This window comes from Molossus molossus, unplaced genomic scaffold (assembly GCF_014108415.1).
Source record: "Molossus molossus isolate mMolMol1 unplaced genomic scaffold, mMolMol1.p scaffold_m16_p_15, whole genome shotgun sequence".
NCBI lineage: Eukaryota > Metazoa > Chordata > Mammalia > Chiroptera > Molossidae > Molossus > Molossus molossus.
This window is the reverse complement of record NW_023425350.1, coordinates 46,554,160-46,576,477: the sequence shown is the minus strand read 5'-3', so window position 1 is coordinate 46,576,477 and position 22,318 is coordinate 46,554,160. Positions and strand designations below refer to the sequence as shown.

Genomic DNA, 22,318 nt, shown 5'->3' with positions numbered 1-22,318 from the left:
GAACATGGTGATTAGGAAGCAAAACAAGCATGCAGTTAGTATCCTGTATAAACTCAACTGTCTTTTCCTGTGAAAGGAAGACCTTAAATTCATTTAAAAAATGCCATGAACAGCTCATCTGGGCCATTATCACTTGCCCCCTGTTCTCTTTACAAGATATAAACCGCTTCATGCATTTGTGTTATAGAACAGTTGGGCTTCACCCTGGAGACTCTCCCTGGTGATAAATAACTAATTGCAATGTTTCCCATGAGGAATGTAGGCTTCCCCCAGAACCCCCATTTTTCTCAGAGCATCCAGTTTAAAATAGGTGTCAGGGGGTCTACTGAGGTCCTAAATCAACCCAGACAAGGAGGACTTTTACAAAACTTGATTGAAAATAATTTTCTTTTACTACAATGTTTTATATTTGAGGCAAGGGCAGGAGAAAAAGAAGTTAAATCAGGGATAATGACATATAGTTGTAACATTGTAATGATAGCTGCGTTTTTTTGTGTGTTTTTTTTTGACAGAGCTGCCCCTTGTTGAAATAAAGTTTTCACATAAAGATATCCAAAGATCAGAATCTGACAGCCCTGCACAATTCCACAGTTTGACTCAGTAAATGTTTATGGAATTCCTGAGGGTAGAGCTGCTTAATTTGAGATCCAGGAAAACCCACAACATCCAGGATGTTTCTTAAAAATATAAACTCCTGAGACCTATTTTAGGTCTACTGAAACAAAATCTTCCAGGGGTGAGGCTGGACTTCTGCTCTGTAAGGAGATTTTTCTGGGTCATCTTACACACACTCAAGTTTAAACCACCAGAAACCTTTGACTGTTTTATTCATTGATGTATCCAGGTGCCTAAAACAGCAATTGACACAGCTCAATAAATACCTGTTGAATGAATGAAGGTTGAAAGTGTCTGAGGCACTTGGAGGCTCCAATTATGATCTCCCATACCATCTAATCTAAATGATGTCCTAAAACAAGTCTAATGTGAAGGTGACACCAAAGTTTTGCTGCCCCAAATACCTTTTGGGATATTGATTATAAACTGGTTATTAAGAAACAAAAGACTCAGAACCTTTGATCCTCCCCCTTCCCTGCTTGGAAAAACCTGCTTAAAGGAAGGGACCATCACTTAGCATCATAATATAAACTAAATGTGACAAAGAAAGCAATTGAGCAAAGCTTGTTAATTGCCTCTGTATCCCATTGTTTCTGGGTGGCCCAGCAAGAATTTGTTTATGTTTGCTATTTCTCCATCTACCTGTAAATTACCCGCTATTTGAAATCCCAGACTCCTATCTCCTTCTCCTTTGTCCAAAATGGCATATGAACCTCAACTGTTCAATGCATGTTCCAGTCCCACTCTTACAGCACCCCTGAATGTACATCCATAATACATTTTAATCTCTTGTTAATGTTAATCTGTTTCTTGTTAATTTGATTATTGGCCCAGCTAGAATTTAGGTAACAGGGAAAATTGTTTTCTTCACAAATGTCATATTCCCCAAGGGACCTTCCTAGCTAGGCTAGGGGCCAGGAGAAGCTCTCTTTATCTCTGCCCAACAGCCTCAGTAAATTGTCCCCGCCTTAATAGGCCTCTCCCTGCCTGTACTTAACTGCAAAAGCTGTGAGACTAGCCTCACAGCTTTGTATCCTTAAATTGTTTTTAAAAATAAAGGAAGAAATTACTAAAAATAATTAGGAATAAGTAGGACCCTAGATCCAGCATGTAAGTAAATATTTCTCTACTCACCACCCATAACTGAAGCTAGGTAAACTTCTATAAGCCACAATTTTCCTTGTAGGTAGAATAGCGAAGGGATTATGTTTCCTTCCTCATCATTCAAACCACAGGAAAGAGAAGGCAAGCAAAATGCAGTCTTGGTTTTGAATACACTGGGCTAAGACTGTATTTTACAGTTTATTAAGAACCCTCGGTATCCTTAACCAGTAAGAGGTTAAAAAATTGGTAGACTTATACAGTGGAATACTACTCAGTAATAACAAAGAAAAACTATTTCTACATATGACATGAATCTCAAATGCATTATAATGGAAAAAGGCAACTCAAAAGATTACATACTGTAGGATCCTCTTATTATATGACATCCCAGAAAAGGCAAAACTAAAGGAAAGGAGAACAAATCAGTGATTGCCTAATTAGGGTTTAACTACAAAGGTGTAGCACAAGGGAATTTTTTGGGTGATGGGATAATTCTATATTCCAATTGAGGTGGTACTTACATGAATCTATGCATGTGTTAAAACTCATAGAACTGTACCCACTCACCCACCCATAGTGAATTACTGTATGTAAATTGTATTTTAAAAGAATCCACTGCATATACAACATAAACTCATCAAGTCTCTGAGGGCCCTGAGACAATTTCCTTTCCTTGATCAGGTTATCAATGTGAGACACACAGGGACACCTGGTCTTGGAGTATGAGTGTAGAAGTGAGGGGGCACTGCTATAGATGGTCTATGGTAAGTATGTCTCACCTGGTGCCAAACTTAGCACGTTATCGACTGGAAACCATTTTGTAAAAAATTCCTTTATTATAGTGCAAATAACTTTCAGCAGTGACATAATAATGTAAGAACACATTTAGCACATTTTACACCACGCAGTAAATAAGAAAGTGTTTCTTTGAAAATATCTCATCAGAGGTACATTATTTCTACATTAGTGTTAGAAAATGCCAAGGCTGTGTCTCTCAAGGAAACAGGACTCCCTTCCTCTTTTTGGATATTTTCTTTTTAATACAAATGAAAGGATTTGCCATTGTAACAAATCACCATCAATTCTAAGAGTGATCTGTTAGAGCTTCGAATTGAGGTTGGCAAAATTTGAAATGCGGTTTCAAATTAAAAACTAAAAAATAATTTTAAGACAATTCTAGGCTAGTCCAGAAAGTAGAAGTCACTCCTATTAACTTTTAAGTAGATACAAACATTCACTCCAATTTTCATGCAGAAATGGACAGATTGTCTAAAGCCTGCCTTTTATTCCCCCAGAGCCTGATTGTTAATTACATTCCTTGGTTTTGGTCACATTGCAAAATGAGGACTCTGGTTAGAAATAACTCCTTACATACCCAAATGCTTTCCTGTGAAGCTTTAAATTGCACTTTCCATTCTGAATTCCCACCTTGGACCTCAGCCGGTGACAGGGTATAAACATTGTTTCCAGTTTATAACTAAAGATTAGTACAACTAGATTAGGTCCCTGCTAATTTACCTATAGCTGAATCAAACTATCACATCATTTTGCTTAATTCCAATAGGTTTAATAAAGCGGTTCCCACTGACCTCATAGAGAAATGAAGGGTTAGCAATCTATCTTTATACTAAGCTGCCTAAGGGCTTGGCTGCTAACCAGTTAGCTGATAGGTAGAGAGTACAGGGTGTCATTTCCAATCAGTTACACTCCCAACTCCTCTGGTTTCTGCTGAATTATGCAGTGGGTGGGAATGGATGGCCACTCAAAGGAAACCTCTCATGGGTTCTTCCATCATAAGTAGAATCAAAACCCCTACAAATTTATTTCAGGGTGCCCTCTACGTCTCTCTACAAATACTCCTCAAAATCTAATGGCTTTATGAGCCACGAGATGTCAATCACAGGTTTGGAAATACCTGAAGCCACAGAACAGCTTTTTGGCTGAATATAGCTGATTAAGCCAGCTGGTCCACAATGCTTTTTAATGCTCAGCCAGTCCTGTTGGGTAAAGAATCTTCTTATATAACATACTGGAACTGTGCTAAACAGTTTCAAAGGTTAGAAGAATCCAAATATATCACCTATAAAAAAAATCACAATTTTAGTTTTCTTTTTCTTAGACTTTGGTACTGAAACACTGTCTACATTCTCGACACGTGAAAATGATGTGGCCACTTCAGTGCCTCTGCATGTTGTGTAAAAAAACTCAAAGCAAAGCAGGACAAGGACATGTCATAACAAGACACAGTATGCTGTACAAACAAAACCTAAATTATATATAAATACATCCCCACCCCAGCACCCCTTTTTCCCACCCTCCACTACCTGACCAAAGCAATGCGAAGGGTCCTTCCCTCCAGAACCAATGCAGTTTGGGAAGCTCAGCACCCAGGACTCCAACCATCCCTTGCCTCTTTGACATACATTTACAGCAGTGCAAGCTCCTCCCAGAGAGGCACTGCTGGCTGATCAGTTCCACAGTGCAGGGAAACTCCTCCAGCTTAATTGGGAGCATTCACACTACTGGCTGGACTCAAAGACCCAGAATTCTGGGAGTTAACCTTTCAGACAAACTAATCGGATTATTTCCTAATCTGGGTCCCATCTTCTCCTAGTATCTCAGCAGAGCCAACAAAGTAGGAAGCATCCTCCACGCTGAAGCTGCAAAGGCATTGCTTAGGGATACTGGTGAGGGTCACATAATAAAAGTGATACAATGAGCTAACAGCTTAAGTTGATATAAATTATTTGCAAGTAAGTTATTTAGGGCCATTTGCTTCTGCTTTACACCTCATTCCAGAATCATTTTCATATTGTACTCTTAAAAATTTATTTAACAGTCATTTAAAAATTGTCTACGTAATTACCTTATATGTTGTCAATTAGTTTAATAGCAACTTAAGGAGCCATTATGTAAATCTAAGGAAAAGTAGCTTGTCAGTCTTAAGGAAGCCAATACTGTGCTAATTCACAGTAAGGAGAAAAAACAATGGAAATAGAATTTTACATTAATTATCAATAACTAGAAAAGCAGTTTTACTGAAATGTTGCAAAGTCTTCCCAAAGCACTTACAGCAATTTATTTCAAGAGATCCTAAGTTTAGGGGTCTGGAGGATATGACTCAATTCTTTTAAGGTAGAAATTCACTTGTTTCATGATTGTAATATGTATCTTCCCCCTTTGGACCTAAGGTATTTGTACATTCAGAAGTTGCTAACTTCTTGTTCTTGAGATATTAGTCATTTTCTAATACATAGGTTGAGTATAAATAAATATGAGAAAGCTTTTAAAAATCTGATTTAACATTATGCTGTGCAAAAAAAAAAAAAAAAAAAAAACCCAAAAACAAAAAACAACCACACAAACCTTGAACAACCTACATTCTATGTTAATACCCTGACTAAAATGTTGGTTGTGCTACGCAATTCCACTTCAGTGCAGAAATGAGTTGATTTCGGTGTACCGTCTTTGTTGTTGTTATTTTAAGTCTTTAGCACTTTTGTTTCTAAACATCATCTTGCTTTGATAAGATGAATAACTTGCTACCAAATCACAAATCATCACAAATCCATTTCAGTTTAGTCTGAATAAAATCCAGCATAAAAGTATTACTTTGTTCTGGGAATAATGGCTCGGTGTCTTTGTTCCGACAGCTTCCTAAGGGCAAACCTTGGTTGAAGTTGTCGTTTTGGTTTTAAACTGCAAAGAAGAGACCGTGAAGTTTGCCTTTCATTTTTGTTTTCTTTTTAAGTCTCCAGATGTTAAGACACTTCTTCCAGACTAACAGTCAGATAGTTGTGGCACCTGATCCTATTTGAATTGGAGGTGGTTTAAACATCAGCCGAGCTTAGTGATCTGGAGGTCCCCATTTATCTTTATGGTGTCAATTGCAGATAACGTTTGAACGCGGTGGTAAAAATCAAAAAGTTGATGTCCATCCACAAACACTCTGAAACGTGGGTGCTCACAGAGAATTTCCACCTGGAAGAAGCAAAATAATAATCTCAGTTCACAAATTCAATGAACCCTGCTGGGGAAAACAAACAAACAATACTTCACGTTAGACAAAGAAAGGCAACCTCTTCAGCGGTTCTCACGTGTTGGAGTGCACTGGAATCACAGAGAAGGTTTGTTAGAACACAGACGGCTGGGCTCAACCTCCAAAGTTTTCATTTTAGTAAGTCTAGGGTAAAATCTAAAAATCTACATTTCCACCAGCTTCCAAGTGGACGCTGCTTTTGCTGGAAGGAGGAACACACTTTGTCAACCATTGTTCTACATTATTTCAATATCCTTTAAAGATTTAAAATTGCTCATGCTTTCACCTTTCTCCCTTCTCATTGCACTCCAGAGAGTGGAGGTAGCATAGCTTTATTTATATGGCACTTAATGCCTCTACTGTCATCCCCCTGAACAATCTATCCCACCTTCAGAGGAGCCTCTCACAAAGCAGAACTGACACCCACTAGTAGCATGTAATAATAGTCTAGACACTCAAACCTGGTAAACACTAAAGCAAAGAGGTTACACAGTAATTACCATTGGACCAAGGATGTATAATTAACAAGGCTTTGTTAAGCCAAACAGAAATACTGATTCCATACAGTAAAAACCTTTCTTCCTCTTTTCCTTAAGTAATTCACTATAGAGTTTAACCACTGCTTCTGTGCTATGTCTTTATTAAAAGCATTGGTATTTATTAAAAGCATTGGTATTCACCATGCAAAGAGAGACTCCATATGTGATATTAGTCATATTTAATTCATATTATTACTAAAATTATATCACCAAGAAAGGCCGACTTCATTTTGATTTTGTTGTCAAGGAGCATTATACTCCTCTTGGCAGTCAGAAACTCTGGTTACTCACACTCATGAGCTATGCATTAAGATTCATAATTAAGAAACTGCCACTGTCAAGAGGAGCCGAAGGGGCCACTACCATCCTAGAGAAAGGGGAGGGCAGGATTATGGGGAGGGGAGCCTCCCCCAGACTATGATTAGAAGGGCAACAATCTCAATTCTATCACTGATGCGAAATGTCATGAATTCTAATTTCCTCCCCAGATTGTAAGATGGGAAGAAAAATAATTACTTCTCCATAAGGCCCTTGTAAATTTCTAGATGAAGAGCAACATGTAGGTAATTCTGCTTTATTAGGAGTATAAGTAACAAGTAACACAGAGCTTTTAACTGAGTTGTCATTATTGTGATTTTTGTTAGCAAGGTATAATGTGGACAATGTCATCACCAGGTCTGACATTTCAGTAAATCCTTTCTTAACTCATTACAGACTTGCATCTCTTATTTGGTGTTGTCGTTTGTAGAGGAAGGTGTTGCTAATGTAGTTTAATTGGACGGGAATTTTGAACTGAGCTTCCTGCCTGCTAGATAGTGGGGAGCAAATCTATACTCATTTGGGCCCAAGGGAAAGAAATGGTCAGCCATGCAACCTGTGACAATGAAATACGCTGAGGCTACTTAACCCATTGGGAGAAACAAAGGCATAGCCAGGCCTTGAGAAAATAAAGTGATATCACTATAGTCTTTAAAAAGTCATAACTAATAAGGTTTAGTGCTTCTTGAGGAAAAAATGAGAAAAATTCTTATTTATTAATCAACCAACAATTTTGAGGCAGTTTTCTATTATATGTCTAGTCCTATGTTAAGCTCTATACAGAAAAACATTCTTAACAATCAGGACATGTGAATATGAATTTATTTACTAAATGCATTGGCTAAATAGAACCAAGAGCTACCATGGAGAATATTAATTCCTATCAGCAAACAGATCTCTTTTGATCTTTTTCACTAGCGGATGACAAATTTCCTGGACATGCAAAAATTCTGGCTGCTTAAAGTGTTCTTGGCACACACTAGAGGAGGAAAACATCATCGCCATGCCAGTGGCTGAAGCTGAAGCACTCGAGGTACTCACCCTGAATGGCTGGTCTGGGATGAATGGAAAGTAAGGAATTGCTGACTGTTCTTCACCCCTTTCGCCTGATATACAAGAATTTCTGAGTAGCTGCCGGTCTGTAAACACAGCTTTGAGTTCAATTGCCACATCAGCCGGAGGATCTTCAGAGTCACCACAGGTCAAGCTGATGGCAAAGCTGGCAAAAAAATAATCTCATTTATTCAGAGTTGGATATAATAACATTTAACAACCCAGGCTCCCATATTTTCTCCTTCTTCTTGAGATTTGTCTGCTTTTAATGGGACACTACTCTTTACATAGGAGGTTAGACTAGGTATGGAGAAGTAGAATTACAACCAAACCAGTTATTTTGCTACATAAAGGAGGCTTTGGTGGAGTTGAAAATGACTTAACACTGAGGTTTTCAGATACCTCAAACCACCCACACATCTGTATCTTAATCCATTTCAGAATTCTCAAAAACAGTCCCCAAAACTGACTAGGGGAAATAATATCTCACACATTTGGTTCTCATTTGTATTGATGGTTCTCACTCCAAGCATCATGTTTAAAAGCCATAAAAAAAAAATAAAAAATAAAAAATAAATCCTTTGGACTCCCTAAGGGTCAAAGAGAAAATGATGTGGGCCTATATTTATAATCTCTGATATAAATAGCTGTCTGGAGAAATGATGGCTGGGGTTCATACACATTCTTTTCATGGGAACATGGTACTTTCTTGGCACTTCCAACTAGCAACACAGGGAGAGGAAAAGGAGGAGCAGTAAATAGGAGTGGGCAGGGCCTTGTAACTGCCAAATAGCTCTGCCTTACCTCTCAGGGTTGAGGTCAACGATGCCCATCACTAACACCTTTTTGCCTGGTCTCATGCCACCTTTAATATGTCCACAAAATGGAACTATCTGCAAAAAGTGAGAGGGAAAACAGTAAGTTTACAGCCTATTAGGGAAGAGCCAAGCCCTCAGATCCTGAGGACCTGATCCATTAGAAAATGCAATTAGAAAGGAAGAGGGTACCGGCAGACACAGAGCACAAAAAAAAAATCATTTACCAGTCGTGGGAAATACACGTCGGCTTGAACTGGAGAGCCCAAGGAGTTGTTTAAATGTCCATCATCTAGTTTCTAAAAATAGAAGCACACAGATTGGCTTTCCAAAGGCTATCGTTTTGGGGGATTGGGGTGTGGGGTAAGGAAGGGAGCCGGGAAGAACCTACACAAATCTGGCAGAATCCAGCAGCCCTTACAGACATAGGCAGCGTCTGCAGATGCTGCCGCCTCACAGTCTTTGAGTAACTGCAGAAACCCCCGGAACAAAACCCGTCCTTTCCACCAGGTAGCTAAGCCTCTAAAGATCTCCAGACCCTTCAGATCTAGATCAAAATCAAGGTCGAGGCAGACGGGGAAGCCAGAACCCAGGGCTGGAGGAGGGCAGGCCCCTCGCCAACCGCAAACGCATCTGGACCGGCTGTCTCCCAGGCCTGTCCGCCGGGACGTGGCTGGAGTGGAGCGGCCGCGCACAACTTCTCTGGGGAGCCGCGAGCCGGCGCGGACCCATTTCCAAGGGGGAATCCCCGGTCGGGGGCGGACGCGGGGTGCGCGCGCCCCAACACACTCACGCAAACGCACCCTCACATGTGCAACGTGCACACACCTGGCCGGGGGCTGCACGGCACGGAGGGGGCTGTCGGTTACCCTATCCCGCCGTCCACCCCCAAACACCCTCCCCCGGGCCGGCGCCCCCCCCCCCAGCCCCAGACACCCCTTCCGTCCCCACGCCGGCCCGCACAGCGGCTCCTGCTAACAGGTACCGGGCGCCTTCCCACGCGGGGTGCCTGGCTGGGCCTTAGCTCCTCTCCGCCGCAGCTCGGCTGGAGCAAGCGGAGCAGCGTGGGGGACCGCGGGAAGGGGGCGCCTCGCGAGTGCCCCGCCACACTCACCACTACGGCATCACTGTCGGCCACTGATCCCGCCATCTTCTTGCAGAGCGGGGCAGGGTGCACGGCTGCAGGCCGGGCGGCGGGGGACCTGGGACGCGCGTGCGGGCGGGGATCCCGGGGCGGTCCTGCGCCGGGCGGGGGCGCGGGTCCGAGAATGGCTCGGGCACGCACACTCACGCGGGGGCGCGCGAGCGCGCGCACGCCCGGGGCCCTCGCGCCGACCTGGCTGGCAGGCCTGGGAGGTGGGGGAGGGGAGGGAGAGGCGGCGCTGGCCTGAGGTCGGAGGTGGCCACTGCTGCCCGGACAGCGGCTGACGAGTTGGGCTGCTTTCTGTCTCAGGGTGCTGCTGTCGCCGCCGGAACAAGAAAGGTGGCAAGGGCCGCACCACACCGGCCCTGGGCGGCATTTAAAGGCCACCGGAGTCCAGCTCCAGAACCGGGAACAGGGCGGGGACCCGCCAGGGCTGCCACGGCTTGCTCAGCTTGCCCTGCCCCTCGGCCATTGGACGGTGGCAGGAGGCTGGGGCGGGAGGGACGGGCCTGTCTGGTACAGGCCTGCGGGAGGGCGAGGGCCTTGTCGGCCCTCCCGGGAGTGAGGATGGGTAGGGCTGGGGGTGATGGGGAAGTGAGGGGGCTTGCCAGGTGACAGGTGCTTGTGACATCCCAGCTCCTCCCTTCCAGCCAACCCCCTTCCTTCTTTGGCCACGTCCTGGGGCAGGTAGGACAGTGGAGGCTGAGGCCAAGGGAAAACTGTGTGTGGGAGTGAGGTGGGGGTGTTGTTATTCTAAAGCTCAAGATTTCTCTCAGAGAATGATTTCTTTCAGAGAATTCAAAAAAAGTGAGAGGAAAGAGTCATTGGACTCTCTAGGGTAAAATGGTAATGAAAGGTCTCTAGGCTTGCATAAGTAAATATTTGACCCAGAAGCCAGAGGCAGAGAGGATTCACGGACGGTACGTTATATCCCAGGAGATTAGATAAAGAACAGGCCTCTGCTGTGGAAGGATGGGCAAGCCTGGGGATCCTGGAGGCTCTTTCAGGCAGAGGTCTGGCTTAAAGTCTTACCAAATTGAACTGGGCGCTGTGTCTGTCCTCAAAGAGCCTCCGCTGGGCCCTGTGTTTTACAAGACACCTGCCCAGTCTAGGATAGTAAATTTGTCATTGAAAACCTTTGTGGAATAATTTACAGGGGGTACACCCTTCTTTATTCCAAGGCACAAATTCCTTTATGGCATTTCCACATGAGGTTGATTATGTAAATTCTCAGATAAAGCTTATCAAGCCCTGGACAGTTTGGCTCAGCGATTAGAGCATCAGCCCATGGACCAAAGAGTGGTGTCTCTCTCACATCCGTCTCTCTCTCTCTCTCTCTCTCTCTCTCTCTCTCTCCTTCTTCCCTCCCTTTGTTCCTCCCACTCTATCTGAAAATAAAAATCAATGGGAAAAATATCCTCAACAACATATCCTCTAACAGGTGATAAGTGACATCTTGGCTGAAACATTTCATTGTGTGAATCATCGGGGTGTTTTACACTAATAAGTAGAGAGCATGTGTGACCTACTGCAATTCCAGAGGGGCCCTCAGTGGCTCCCTTCCAGCCACTGATGCTGGCAGTGTGGCCTGGAACATCACTGCGGCTTTTGTGTTTTAGCTTTCCCTTTATGCACCAGAGCTAATTGTGGTAATCCCAGCCGAGTAGGGAGAATTACCTGCACACGCCTGTAAACCACAGTCATCTCTGTGTTCTCTGAATTAACTGCTGAAGTACCGCACAGCTGTGGCTCACAGTTTTGCTTTTGTTACCAGTCTTAGCTCAAAATCGAACTTTATCGATTACTTAAAAAATGAGGCAGTTATAGAAAACTATTGACATTTTGAAAGTGTACTTCAGTATATCTCAATTTCTGAGAGTCTGGTGTCATTGAAATTGTCATTAGCTAAGCTAAGAGTGACAAATACATCATGATGGTTAAAGAGTGCGTGCCCTGTGTTCAAATCCCAGCTCTGCCATTGACTAGCTGGGTGATTTTGGACAAATTACTCAACTTCCCTGTGACTCTGTTTCTTCATCTATGAATCAGAGATGACAATGGTGATAATGAAGATAGTGCCTATCTCATTTATTGGGGAGTAAGTTGGTTCCTGTATCTTTCTTAGAGTAGTACCTGACACAGAGTAAGCACTTACTCCAAAAACACTGAGCACCTGCCACTTGCCTGGCACTGGGGATCCAGCAGGGATTTTTTTTGTTAAGCTTACATTCTAGTGGGGAAAGGCAGTCAGTAAATAAATATATAATAAAGCAGCTGGTAAAATTTTTAGAAAAAATAGTAAAGCAAGTAAGGTGGGAGAGAGAGAGAGATAGGAGGTGAGGCATAGGGTGGTCAGGAAGGCCACCTATGGAAAAGTGATGTTTAAGAAAATTTCTAAAGGGAGGGAGGGAGGGAGTCATCTGGAAGTCTGGAAGAAGTTGCTAGCAGAGGGAGCTACAAGGGCAAAGTCCCCCGGGTTAAGTATATGAAGAAAGTGTTGGGTGCAGCTAGGGTTCAGCAACTGAAGAGATAAGTAATTCGGAATGAAATAAGCCATGTAGACCATGTGAAGATTGGCTTTTACTCAGGAGAGCTAGGAAGACCTTGGAGGTTTCTCAACAAAGGAGAGACATAGTTTGCCTTCTGTTGTAGATGCAACCCTCTGGCTGCTGTGTGGACTGGCCAGCCTTTGCGAGGAGGATGGTGTGTGGGAGGCAGGGCTAAAGCAGGCCTTAGAGGGCTCCTCCACCAGTCCAAGTGAGATACAATGGTGGCTTTGACACAGTGGAAGTGGTGAAGTGTTGTGTGGGCCCTTGATAAGTCCTAGCTGTTGTCATTAGGTAGCTTTGAGAGTTCATATCAATTTCTAAGCCTTAGTTTCCTCACCACAAAATTAAGGTGTTGGGCTCATTCATCATTCCTTCTTGGCTCTTACAAAATTCTTCTGGTTTCTGCCTAGGCTCGTGTGGCTCAGTAGATTGAACGTCATCCCATGGACTGAGATGTCCCAGTAAGAATCCCGGTCGGATACAAGTCCAGGAAGCACAGAGAGTCCCAAACAAGATGAACCCCAAGAGGCACACACCAAGACACATCATCATCAAAATGCAAAAGGTTCAAGACAAAGAGAGAATCTTAAAAGCAGCAAGAGAAAGGCAGCTAGTTACCTACAAGGGAGTTCCCATTAGGCTGTCAGCTGATTTCTCAAAAGAAACTTTGCAGGCCAGAAGGGAGTGGCAAGAAATATTCAGAGTGATGAAAACCAAGAACCTACAACCAAAATTACTCTATCCTGCAAAGCTGTCATTTAGAATCGATGGACATACAAAAACTTTCCCAGACAAGAAAAAGTTAAAAGAGTTCATCACTACCAAACCGTTATTATATGAAATGATGAAGGGTCTTTTTGAAGAAAAAGATAAAATGTATGAACAAACAAAATGGCAATGAATACATATCTATCGACAATGGAGTCTACAAACAAAATGAACAGGAAGAACAGAAACATTCTCATAGATACAGAGAACATTTTGTTGGTTGCCAGTTGGGAAGGGGGTTGGGGGAATGGGTGAAAAAGGTGAAGGGATTAAGAAGTACAAATTCATTGCTGGACTGACAAACCTCAAAGGGAAAGGGGTTGGGGGGGTGGGAAGAAATAAACTAAAGAACTTATATGCATAACCAATGAACACAGACAATAGTGTGGGAAAAGGTGGGAGGGGGGCGGGAGTGGGGAGGAGGGGTCAATGGGGGAAAAATGTGGAACATCTGTAATACATTTTATATCCAACAATAAAGATTTGAAAAAAAAAAAAAAAAAAAGAATCCCGGTCGGGGCACATGCCCAGGTTTCAGGCTTGATCTCCAGTATACGGTGTGCAGGAGGCAGCCAATCAATGTTTCTCTCTCTAAAAAAATCAATAAAAACATATGTAAACAACAACAAAAACAAAGTTCTTCTGGTTTCTGAAAAGCTGTTTAAAGAGCATCTACATTTAAATGGGTTTGAGAGTAGGTGCTACTGAATAAAAATCATCTTGGGTTCAATCTTTTGATAAATGGTTTTGTGGGGGTAAAGAATAACTCTTTGATTTATTTTGTAAATGGAGTTTAAGGTATTTGGATTGCTTCAGATGAGTTTCTTACATTTTGGGGATGTAAAGAATAGGGAAATACTGAACTTGCCCAGAATACTTTAACATGGGAAATTGCCTTTTATTCCAAAAATGCTTCATTCTTTCTCAATCTGTAGAATGGTTCATTTTCAATATGGAGAGCAGGGAGAAAGCCTAAATGAAATTTTTTATTACAATTAAAGCTGAGCAGAGTTAAGCTACCCCTTACAGGGAAAAGTCATTAGCAAATGAATGAGTTATAGTACTTAAAAACATTTTTTTTAGTTGTTTGGTGAAGGATAGACAAACTTTGCTCTGTGCTTTGATTACAGGCATTTGTGTCTAAAAAGCATTCACTGAGATTGTGACCCTTTTATGAAATGCAATAGTAAAATTTCAAGATGGGCTGCATTACTACTGGAAACTGCTAGAAAGGCAAAAGTAGGGTGGGGGGGGGGGAGGCAGTCAAATAGATGATCAGAAATAAAAAGGAAGTGTAAACAGATTTTTCAAGATGGACTTTGCCAAATGACTTTCCCAGATGAAAATCGTAGATCACTTAATTTTTCTTTCTTATTTAATATATTTTATTCAAATGTATACATGCAGAATTTCTTATACTGGGAGGAGAATACAGCACTGATGTCAAGTCAGTGGCCATTCTATGAGTATTGCTATGTGCTATGATACCATGGACCCAAAGAGAGATATTTGAAAATGCACGATTCTGTCCTTGAGGACCCGACAGCTCACTCTGAGGACCAAGGCAGAGTGTAGTGGTGGGTAAGATAATAAAGGCCTCAGACCTATAGCCTGAGCACTGTGGGGTAGGGGTCGGTGTTACTCCCATTTGGAGGATGAAGGCAACTTTCTGGAGGAGACAGCATATTTCTAATCACATACATACCAGCAACTTCCACGGTCCCACAAAAGCAAGTCTTTAGAGACCACATTGCATCTCTGTTCATCATCTGAATTCTAAACCTACTCTTCTTCTGACCTGGCAACTGGCTGAGCTGTTTCCAGAGGCTGTTTTTTGTCTCCTCCCCTGGTCCAGGTAGACTTGTGCCTCCTTTCCTCACACTGTCACTGTTAGGCTTTCGCTGGGCCCTGATTTTCTGGGCCTGACTTTGATCTTCAGACCACTTCCTTTCTATCTCTGTGTATATACACATTGGCTAGAGCTGGGGTTCGCAACCTCAGCACCATTGACATTGTAGGCTAGGAAACACTTGGCGGGGGGAAGGGGGGGCTGTCCTGTACATGACAAGATGTGGAGCACCAGATGCCAGTAGTATCCCTCTTCCCAGTGTGACAACCAGAAACTGCCCTCGGGCACTAACAAATGCCAGAGGAAGGGCAAAGAACCAGTTAGGAATAAAATTCCTATTATTCATATTTATATGCATGGTATGAAACTCATCCAGTCTAATCTAGAGTAGAAAGTTGCACATTAGAAACATCTTCCTTCTTATTTGGCAAGTCATTGTTTCCTGACACCACAGGAGCACTTCACAAACCTTCCACAAAGAACCCCTAAAATGACAGAGGACCTGTGGGGGCCTCTGTGGGTGTATGTCTTTGTAATATTGAGGAATGTGTGTGAATTTTGCATTCTGTTCCCAGATATTGCCATGTTTATTTTTGGTATAAACATAATGTTCTCTCCACATCTGTGAATGCACTAAAATTAAAGCATTCCCAAATGTTTACCTTCTTTATCTTGTGGTTTGATTCGCTCCCCACCCCAGACCTGGAAAAGGGGTTTCAGTGAGCACTGAGGAGGAGGGCAGTGCAGTTTTATAGGCCAGTCAGGTTCTCAATGCTCTGTAACCATTTTTGTCAGGACAGTCTCTGCTCATGATAAATATTCATGTAGGCTGCAAAATATACAAACTCAGCACTCTTTTGTTTATCTAGTTAGGTAGGAGGGCAAGCATTTATCAAGCTATTTTTCTGTCTTTCAATCCATGATTAAAGTTCTTGATTATTTTAGGAACTATGGTCATGGTTATCAAATAATTATGCTGGCCACACACAAAAATGTGTGTTGTAGCAAAGTAATTAGGGGACAACCATAAAACTTGGCAGTCAGTGCCAATTCCTAACATTTCATTATTTTCAGTTTATTTACGAGGAAACTAGAACCAGCCTCCTGCTTGTGTTTTAATTACTTAGTGCAGGAAGGGTTGATTTCAGCAAACCTCCGCGCTGAAGAATAATGAGCCTGTTCCCAGGAGGAGTTCAAGGCTTCAAAGGTATGGTGCTTTCTGCCCCAGGGATGTCACTGTGGGCCCTTTATCGTGACGGAAGCCTCCGGGAAGTGCACCCCCTCCCGAGAGAGCTACTCCTGTGCAAGGTAACAAGAGCCCTCAATGATAGGGAAGGAAGCAGAAAGTATTCTGCCCAGGAAAACAGAAAGGACACTGCTTCCAGTTTTCGAAACTGGTGGCATGAATGAGAGATATTGTAAGATTTTTTTCCAGTAGGGCTTTGTGCATCTGCTGAGAGCCAGGGACGAGCTTCTGTGCCTTCTCTCCAGCCTCACCTTCAGGCACCTCCAGGAGGCGGATCTGTTCTTCCACCAGCCTTGTACCAACAGGGAACGTGACAGGCCTGGGTGGTGGTGCCCCAGGCCTAATTTCACTTTTCTCGTTATCCTTGACATTTCTGTTTTCATTTGCTGCTTTATAGCCCTCTTTTTATGGCCTCTGTGATTTTATTTTCTTGTTGTCAAGTGGCATAAAGGGTTTCTTAGTTTTGTAGTTTCATGGAAACTGGCTGGCTGGAGGGAGACCAAGATTCCGATCTAGCAGTCATTTGGAAATCCTGACTAATGTAGAGGAAAACTCTGGAGGCAGGCTGCCAGGTGGTAATTTGATTTTTAGAGGCACCATGTTGGGTGACTTAAAAGGTGAGTTACACAGAGTAGGGATTAGCACCACACAGCTTCTGCACAAACCAGCAGCCAGGAGAGACCCGGGAATTTAAACTTGGCATCCAAATTTGACTAACCAAAGTGATTAAAAAAAAAAAAAAAAAAGACTTCATTTCTTTATTTTACTTTCTTTCTTTTTATTTATTTATTTTTATTAATTTATTTTTGTTACAGATGTTTCTCATTTTTCCCCCGTTGACACCCTCCTCCCCTTCCCCCCCGCCCCATCCCCAGCTTTGTTGTCTATGTTCATTGATCATGCATACATGCATGTAAGTTCTGTGGTTTATTACCCCCCCACTCCCCTCCCTCTGAGGCTTGTCAGTCTGTACCCCACCTCTATGTCTCTGGGTTAATTTTGTTCAGCAGTTTGTTTAGTTCACTATATTCCACAAATAAATGAGATCATGTGATATTTGTCTTTCTCTGCTTGGTTTGTTTCACTTAGCATAATACTCTCCAGGTCCTTCCATGTCATCCCAAAGGACAAGAGATCTTTCTCTCTTACAGATGCATAGTACTCCATTGTGTACATGTACCACAGCTTTTTTATCCACTCATCTACAGATGGACACTTGGGTTGTTTCCAGATCTTAGCTATTGTAAATAGTGCTGTTATGAACATAGGGGTACATGTGTTCTTTCTGATTGGTGTTTCAGGATTCTTAGGGTATATTCCTAGAAGTGAGATCACTGGGTCAAATGGCAGTTCAATTTTTAACTTTTTGAGGTAACACCATAGTGTTTTCCACAGAGGCTGCACCAGTTTGCATTCCCACCAGCAGTGTACTAGAGTCCCCTTTTCTCCACACCCTCACCAACACTTGTTGTTTGATGATTTGTTGATGGCGGCCATTCTGACAGGTGTGAGGTGATATCTCATAGTTGTTTTAATTTGCATCTCTCTGATGATTAGTGACATTGAGCATTTCTTCATATGTTTCTTGGCCATTTGTATGTCCTGTTTGAAGAGGTGTCTATTTAGGTCCTCTGCCCATTTTTTAATTGGGTTCTTTGTCTTCCTTTTGTTGAGTTGTATGAGCACTCTATACATTTTGTAAATTAACCTCTTATCTGGTGCATCATTGGCGATTATGGTCTCCCATATATTGGGATCCCTTTCCCTTTTGATGGTTGTTTCTTTTGCTGTGCAGAAGCTTTTTAGTTTGATGTAGTCCCATGTGTTCATTTTTTCCTTTGTTTCTCTTGCCTTAGGTGTTCTTTATTTTACTTTCTTAAAACAACAACAACAACCATACACACACTTGAACTTAAAGTATTTGCCCTCCTTTTTTAGATATGCATTTTCTAGGGGTATTTCTCCCCTTCTCATATTATGTATTCCTCCCTGCATACTGTCTCTTCCATCTGACATTATTCAGAATGGGTCTAAGACCTCCCCCCGCAACATAGCAACATAGCAACATAGCCCAGAAAATAAAAATGAAATGTTTCTAATTCAGAGGCTGGTTCCATTCCACCTCCAATCAGATCACGTTTTCTATCTAAATTTAGTTTATCTGATATGCATTGATTTTATGCCTGAATTGTTCAAATGATTAATTCATTTCATAGAGAAAGATTTAGTGAAGAGTTAAATAAATATTTTAAATTGCAGGAGAAGTTCATATTGATTAAAATCATTACATTTCATTCATTCACAACTTTGGCCTTACTTGGCTCGGTGCTGTTTCCAAACCTACGAATGAGTTGGAATTCTATAAATTCAGGAGGGTTTGGCTGGACACAGCTTTTCCAGATTGCCTGGCGTGTGTGCGTGTGTGTGTGTGTGTGTGTGTGTGTGTGTGTGTGTGTGAAAGTGGGGCAGAGGAGTAGGGAGGGAAGGAAAAGGCAATGCTCATTTTAATTACCAGGAATAAGCAAAAGTAACTTGAGGAAAGGAAGCAAAGTAGCTGTCTGTGGTGGTTTTTGATCCCATTGATTTAATGTCAGGGAAAACACCAAGAGAAGAGAAGTGACTCTTACCTTTTTTTTTTTTTTTAGATGACTGAGGCAGAGATACAAGTATTAAATACCTGTCCTTAAAGTTTTCTCTGCTAACAGTTGCTCTCCTTGACACTGATTTGGAATCTTCCCACACATGACTGGACTCCTCACCCATTACAGCCACTTCACACATCAGTTGAATGGCACTTAAATACCAAATAGCTTATTTCCCCCAGTAATCCCAGCTTTTCCCTGGACAGGTTGGCCCTCTTCATTTCTGGCCCTTCAGACTCCTCCTTACTCTTTCCATTAGCCCCGGATTCTCCTCCACAGCTTGTCTTTGGTAAATCAGTTCTTAGCCTGAAAGAGAAAATTAAAAATAAACACATCCTATTTACATATGGTCCTTTGGCAGGAGTCCCTATCTTTCAGGAGTCCAATGCTCACCCTTTTCTCTCTTAGTCACTGTTGACAGACTGATGCCACAGCCAGGACAGCCCCCAAAATGAGTATCATCCCATTTCAAGCCAAAGTGATATAGCTAAGAATTATTCTAGAGAAGTTACAACTCAGGGTTGGCTATAGAAAATTTATACAGCTTATTCAATGCCAGGTGATAAACTATAAATAGAGATACGAAGGAATGAACTTATTGAGAAGAGAGGATGGATAGAATTTCTGAGTATGGGCAGAATGAGGGGTTTTTTTTTCCCCCTCATTGATGATTTTAATCAATGTACAATGTTGTTCATTCTTAGTGCCCTAAGAGCAACGCTTAAACCAGCCACAGGTTGACCCAAAAGCCCTTAGAAGTATTTACACAGTGCTAAGATAGAGCATCACCCAGGAATCTGAGAGTGCCCACATCTTTTAGTAAATTGTAATTCAATCCCCCCTTTCAAAGCTGAGCTTGTGTTTAGTCAGTGTAATCTCTTAAAAACATAAATTGTGTAATGTCAAACCTCCTTAAAATTATTTGGTGGTTCTCATGGTAGTTAGAATGAAACCCTGGTTTCTTCCCATGGCTTTTAAGGCCCTCTAGGATCTGGCCCTATCTCTCCAACTTCACCTGGGTACCATGCTCTCCCTGGCGTACTACTCTTGAACCAAAACTGGCTGCTCTGGTGTTCTTCCAAGAGCCAAGCACACTCATTTCATTTGCTGCTCCACCTGCCTGAAACTTGCTCCCCCAGGCATTTTTCTGGTTTCTCAACCTTAAATTCTTAAATCAAATGTCACCTCCTGCAAGAAGCCTTCCTTAATACAGGTCCTAGCCAGGGCTCTTTACTCTTTAGTCATCTTCTCCACAGTATTTGCTTCATCTTTAATTATCTTGTTTATTACCTGGCGTGGCCTTTCCACACCAAAGGGAAAGAGCCTTGAGAGTGGGAGCTTGTCTTTCCTCTTCATGGCCATGAGAAGGGAAGTTTCAGTGATCGAATGAATGAACTGATGAATAATGTACAACCACAGACCTGCAAATGAAGAGCTGTTGAGGACTCTCAGAGTTGCTGTGAAGGCTCCAGGGTCCCAAGGCCAGTCCACTCATTTCCCTCCTGTTACCCAGCCTCACACCAATCAATCCTCCTTGGGTTGACACATGAAGACTCAGAAGTCTGGATTCTAGATGTCATGGGGGATATATGTAAGTTCGTGTTAGACATTAGCCAAAGTTATTGAATCTAAATTTAAAGTTAGAAAATACCCTTATAAGTGATGAAAAATTGAATTGGTAATTAAGCACAGAAAAGATAAAAGTGGGGGGGAAAGCCCAAAGCACAAGCACAGCAATACATAGCTGTAGTAGTGGTGAAATTGTTTCCCCGTCCCGATTAGAAGCCTCTGAGGCTCTTTAAAGTAACCTGATATCGAACATTAACTCTAATACCTTCTCTAAGTGGGATGAGTAATGAAGGTGCTATCTTTCCAGATTACTTATTTAGTCTTATTTAACAAGCACTTACTCCGAATACTTGACAATGCCTTGTCAGGCTAAGCTCTCTGGAAGCAGTAGTTGAGATAGAGCTCGGGGTGTTTATTAGGGACTACCACCTTTGAAGAGATGGGAGAGAAAGCCAGGAGAAGTCAAACTGCAATGTAGGCTCCACAAAGCCTCGGCTCTCCTGGCAGGAAGCTTGGGGTGCGTGCTGCATGACAGTGTGTCCCACACCAGACCGGAATGGCCAGCCTTTATGTACCCAGCTTGCTCAGTCACCAAATGTTGGCTTCCCCAGGAAGGACATGGCCTCGGCCAAGCAGCTCTCTGCAACTGAGACAGACTCAAGTTGCCCAGAGCTGATTTGTCTGCTGACCATCCTCCCTGCCTCTGGGCAGCAAGTTCTCCCTTAAAGGGGCATCTGGGCAGTGCACCTCTGTGTCTATGCAAATATTAACTCATTTCATCTTCATGACAACCGTATGGGGCAGTCCTTTTTTTTTTTAAATCTTCACCTGAGGATATTTTTCTATTTATCTTCAGATAGAGTGGGAGGGGGAGAGAGAAAGGGAGAGAGAGAGAAACATCGACATGAGAGGGACACATCGACTGGTTGCCTCTCGTACAACCCCAACGAGGCCGGGGACGAACCGCAACCGAGGTACATGCCCTTGACCGGAATCGAACCCGTGACTCATTGGTCCACAGGCTGACACTCTACTGCTGAGCCAAACAGGCCAGGGCAAGGTGGTTCTTTTTTTAAGTCCCATTTTACAGGTAAGAAAACTGTGGCATAGAGAAATCGGGCAATTTGCCAACACTGGGGCAGGTGGCAGAGCTGAGATTTGACCAAGGCAGTGAGGCTCCAGAAGGAGAGCGCTTAGCTGGTCAGCTGTGCTGTGTTAGCTGTTGCCTCTGAGAGGGGGCTGAGGACAGCCCGATGATAATGACAAACAATACTGACATTGTACTTTGACACTGTAAAGTGCTTTCACGTTAGTGTTTTTGTTTTTTATTTTCTTTATTGATTTTTAGAGAGAAAGGAAGGAAGAGGGAGAGAGAGATAGAATCATCTATGAAAGAGAACATCGATTGGCCGCCTCCTGCATGCCCCCCACTGGGGATTTGGCCCACAACCTGGGCATGTGCCCTGACCGGGAATCAAACCAGCGACCTCTTGGTGCATGGGTCGACACTCAACCACTGAGTCACACCAGCTGGGCAGTGTTTTAGTTTTTTATTTAGTTCTTTCCAGGGTGGTGTGTGTGTACGTGTGTGCTTGTGTGTTAGTGTGTGCCTCAATTTGTAGTGTTGCTTTTATTAAGAATAACATCAAGCCCTGGCCGGTTTGGCTCAGCAGTTAGAGCATCGGCTCGTGGACCAATGAGTCGTGGGTTCAGTTCCAGTCAAGGGCATGTACCTCAGTTGTGGTTTGTCCCTGGCCCTTGTTGGGTCGTGGGGGAGGCAACCAGTCGATGTGGCTCTATCACATTGACGTTTCTCTCTGTTTCTCTCTCTCTCCCTCCCACCTACTCTGTCTGATGATAAATAGAAAAATAATCTCAGGTGAGGAATAAAACAAACGAAAAAAAAAATAACATCAAAAGGTAATAATATGGGGTTGTCTACTGCATTCAAATATTAGTCTTGTCTGTAAAAATTTAATCAGGACTAGATGCTGAGAGGCAATGACTGGACTTACATTCCTGCATGTAAATGAGGAAGGTCCCCTTCAGAGTTCAGGGCAAGGAGCTA

The 22,318-nt window shown here is 42.7% G+C and overlaps 1 protein-coding gene across 2 annotated transcripts; it reads right to left on the bottom strand.

Moving 5' to 3' along the window:
* Positions 1–2,313: 2,313 nt before the first annotated feature.
* On the bottom strand, positions 2,314–9,709 carry LGALSL (galectin like). 2 transcript variants are annotated; one of them, XM_036263142.1, is made up of 5 exons: positions 8,875–9,127; positions 8,711–8,782; positions 8,473–8,561; positions 7,657–7,834; positions 2,314–5,700 (listed from the first exon to the last, which is right to left on the bottom strand). In XM_036263142.1, the coding sequence occupies exons 1-5, from the start codon at positions 8,908–8,910 to the stop codon at positions 5,557–5,559; spliced, it is 519 nt and encodes a 172-aa protein (XP_036119035.1). In that variant the 5' UTR covers positions 8,911–9,127; the 3' UTR covers positions 2,314–5,556. The 2 variants fall into 2 exon arrangements, with proteins under 2 accessions (XP_036119035.1, XP_036119034.1); XM_036263141.1 differs by lacking the exon at positions 8,875–9,127 and adding an exon at positions 9,598–9,709 and having other exon boundaries at positions 2,315–5,700.
* Between the last annotated feature and the right edge of the window lie 12,609 nt (positions 9,710–22,318).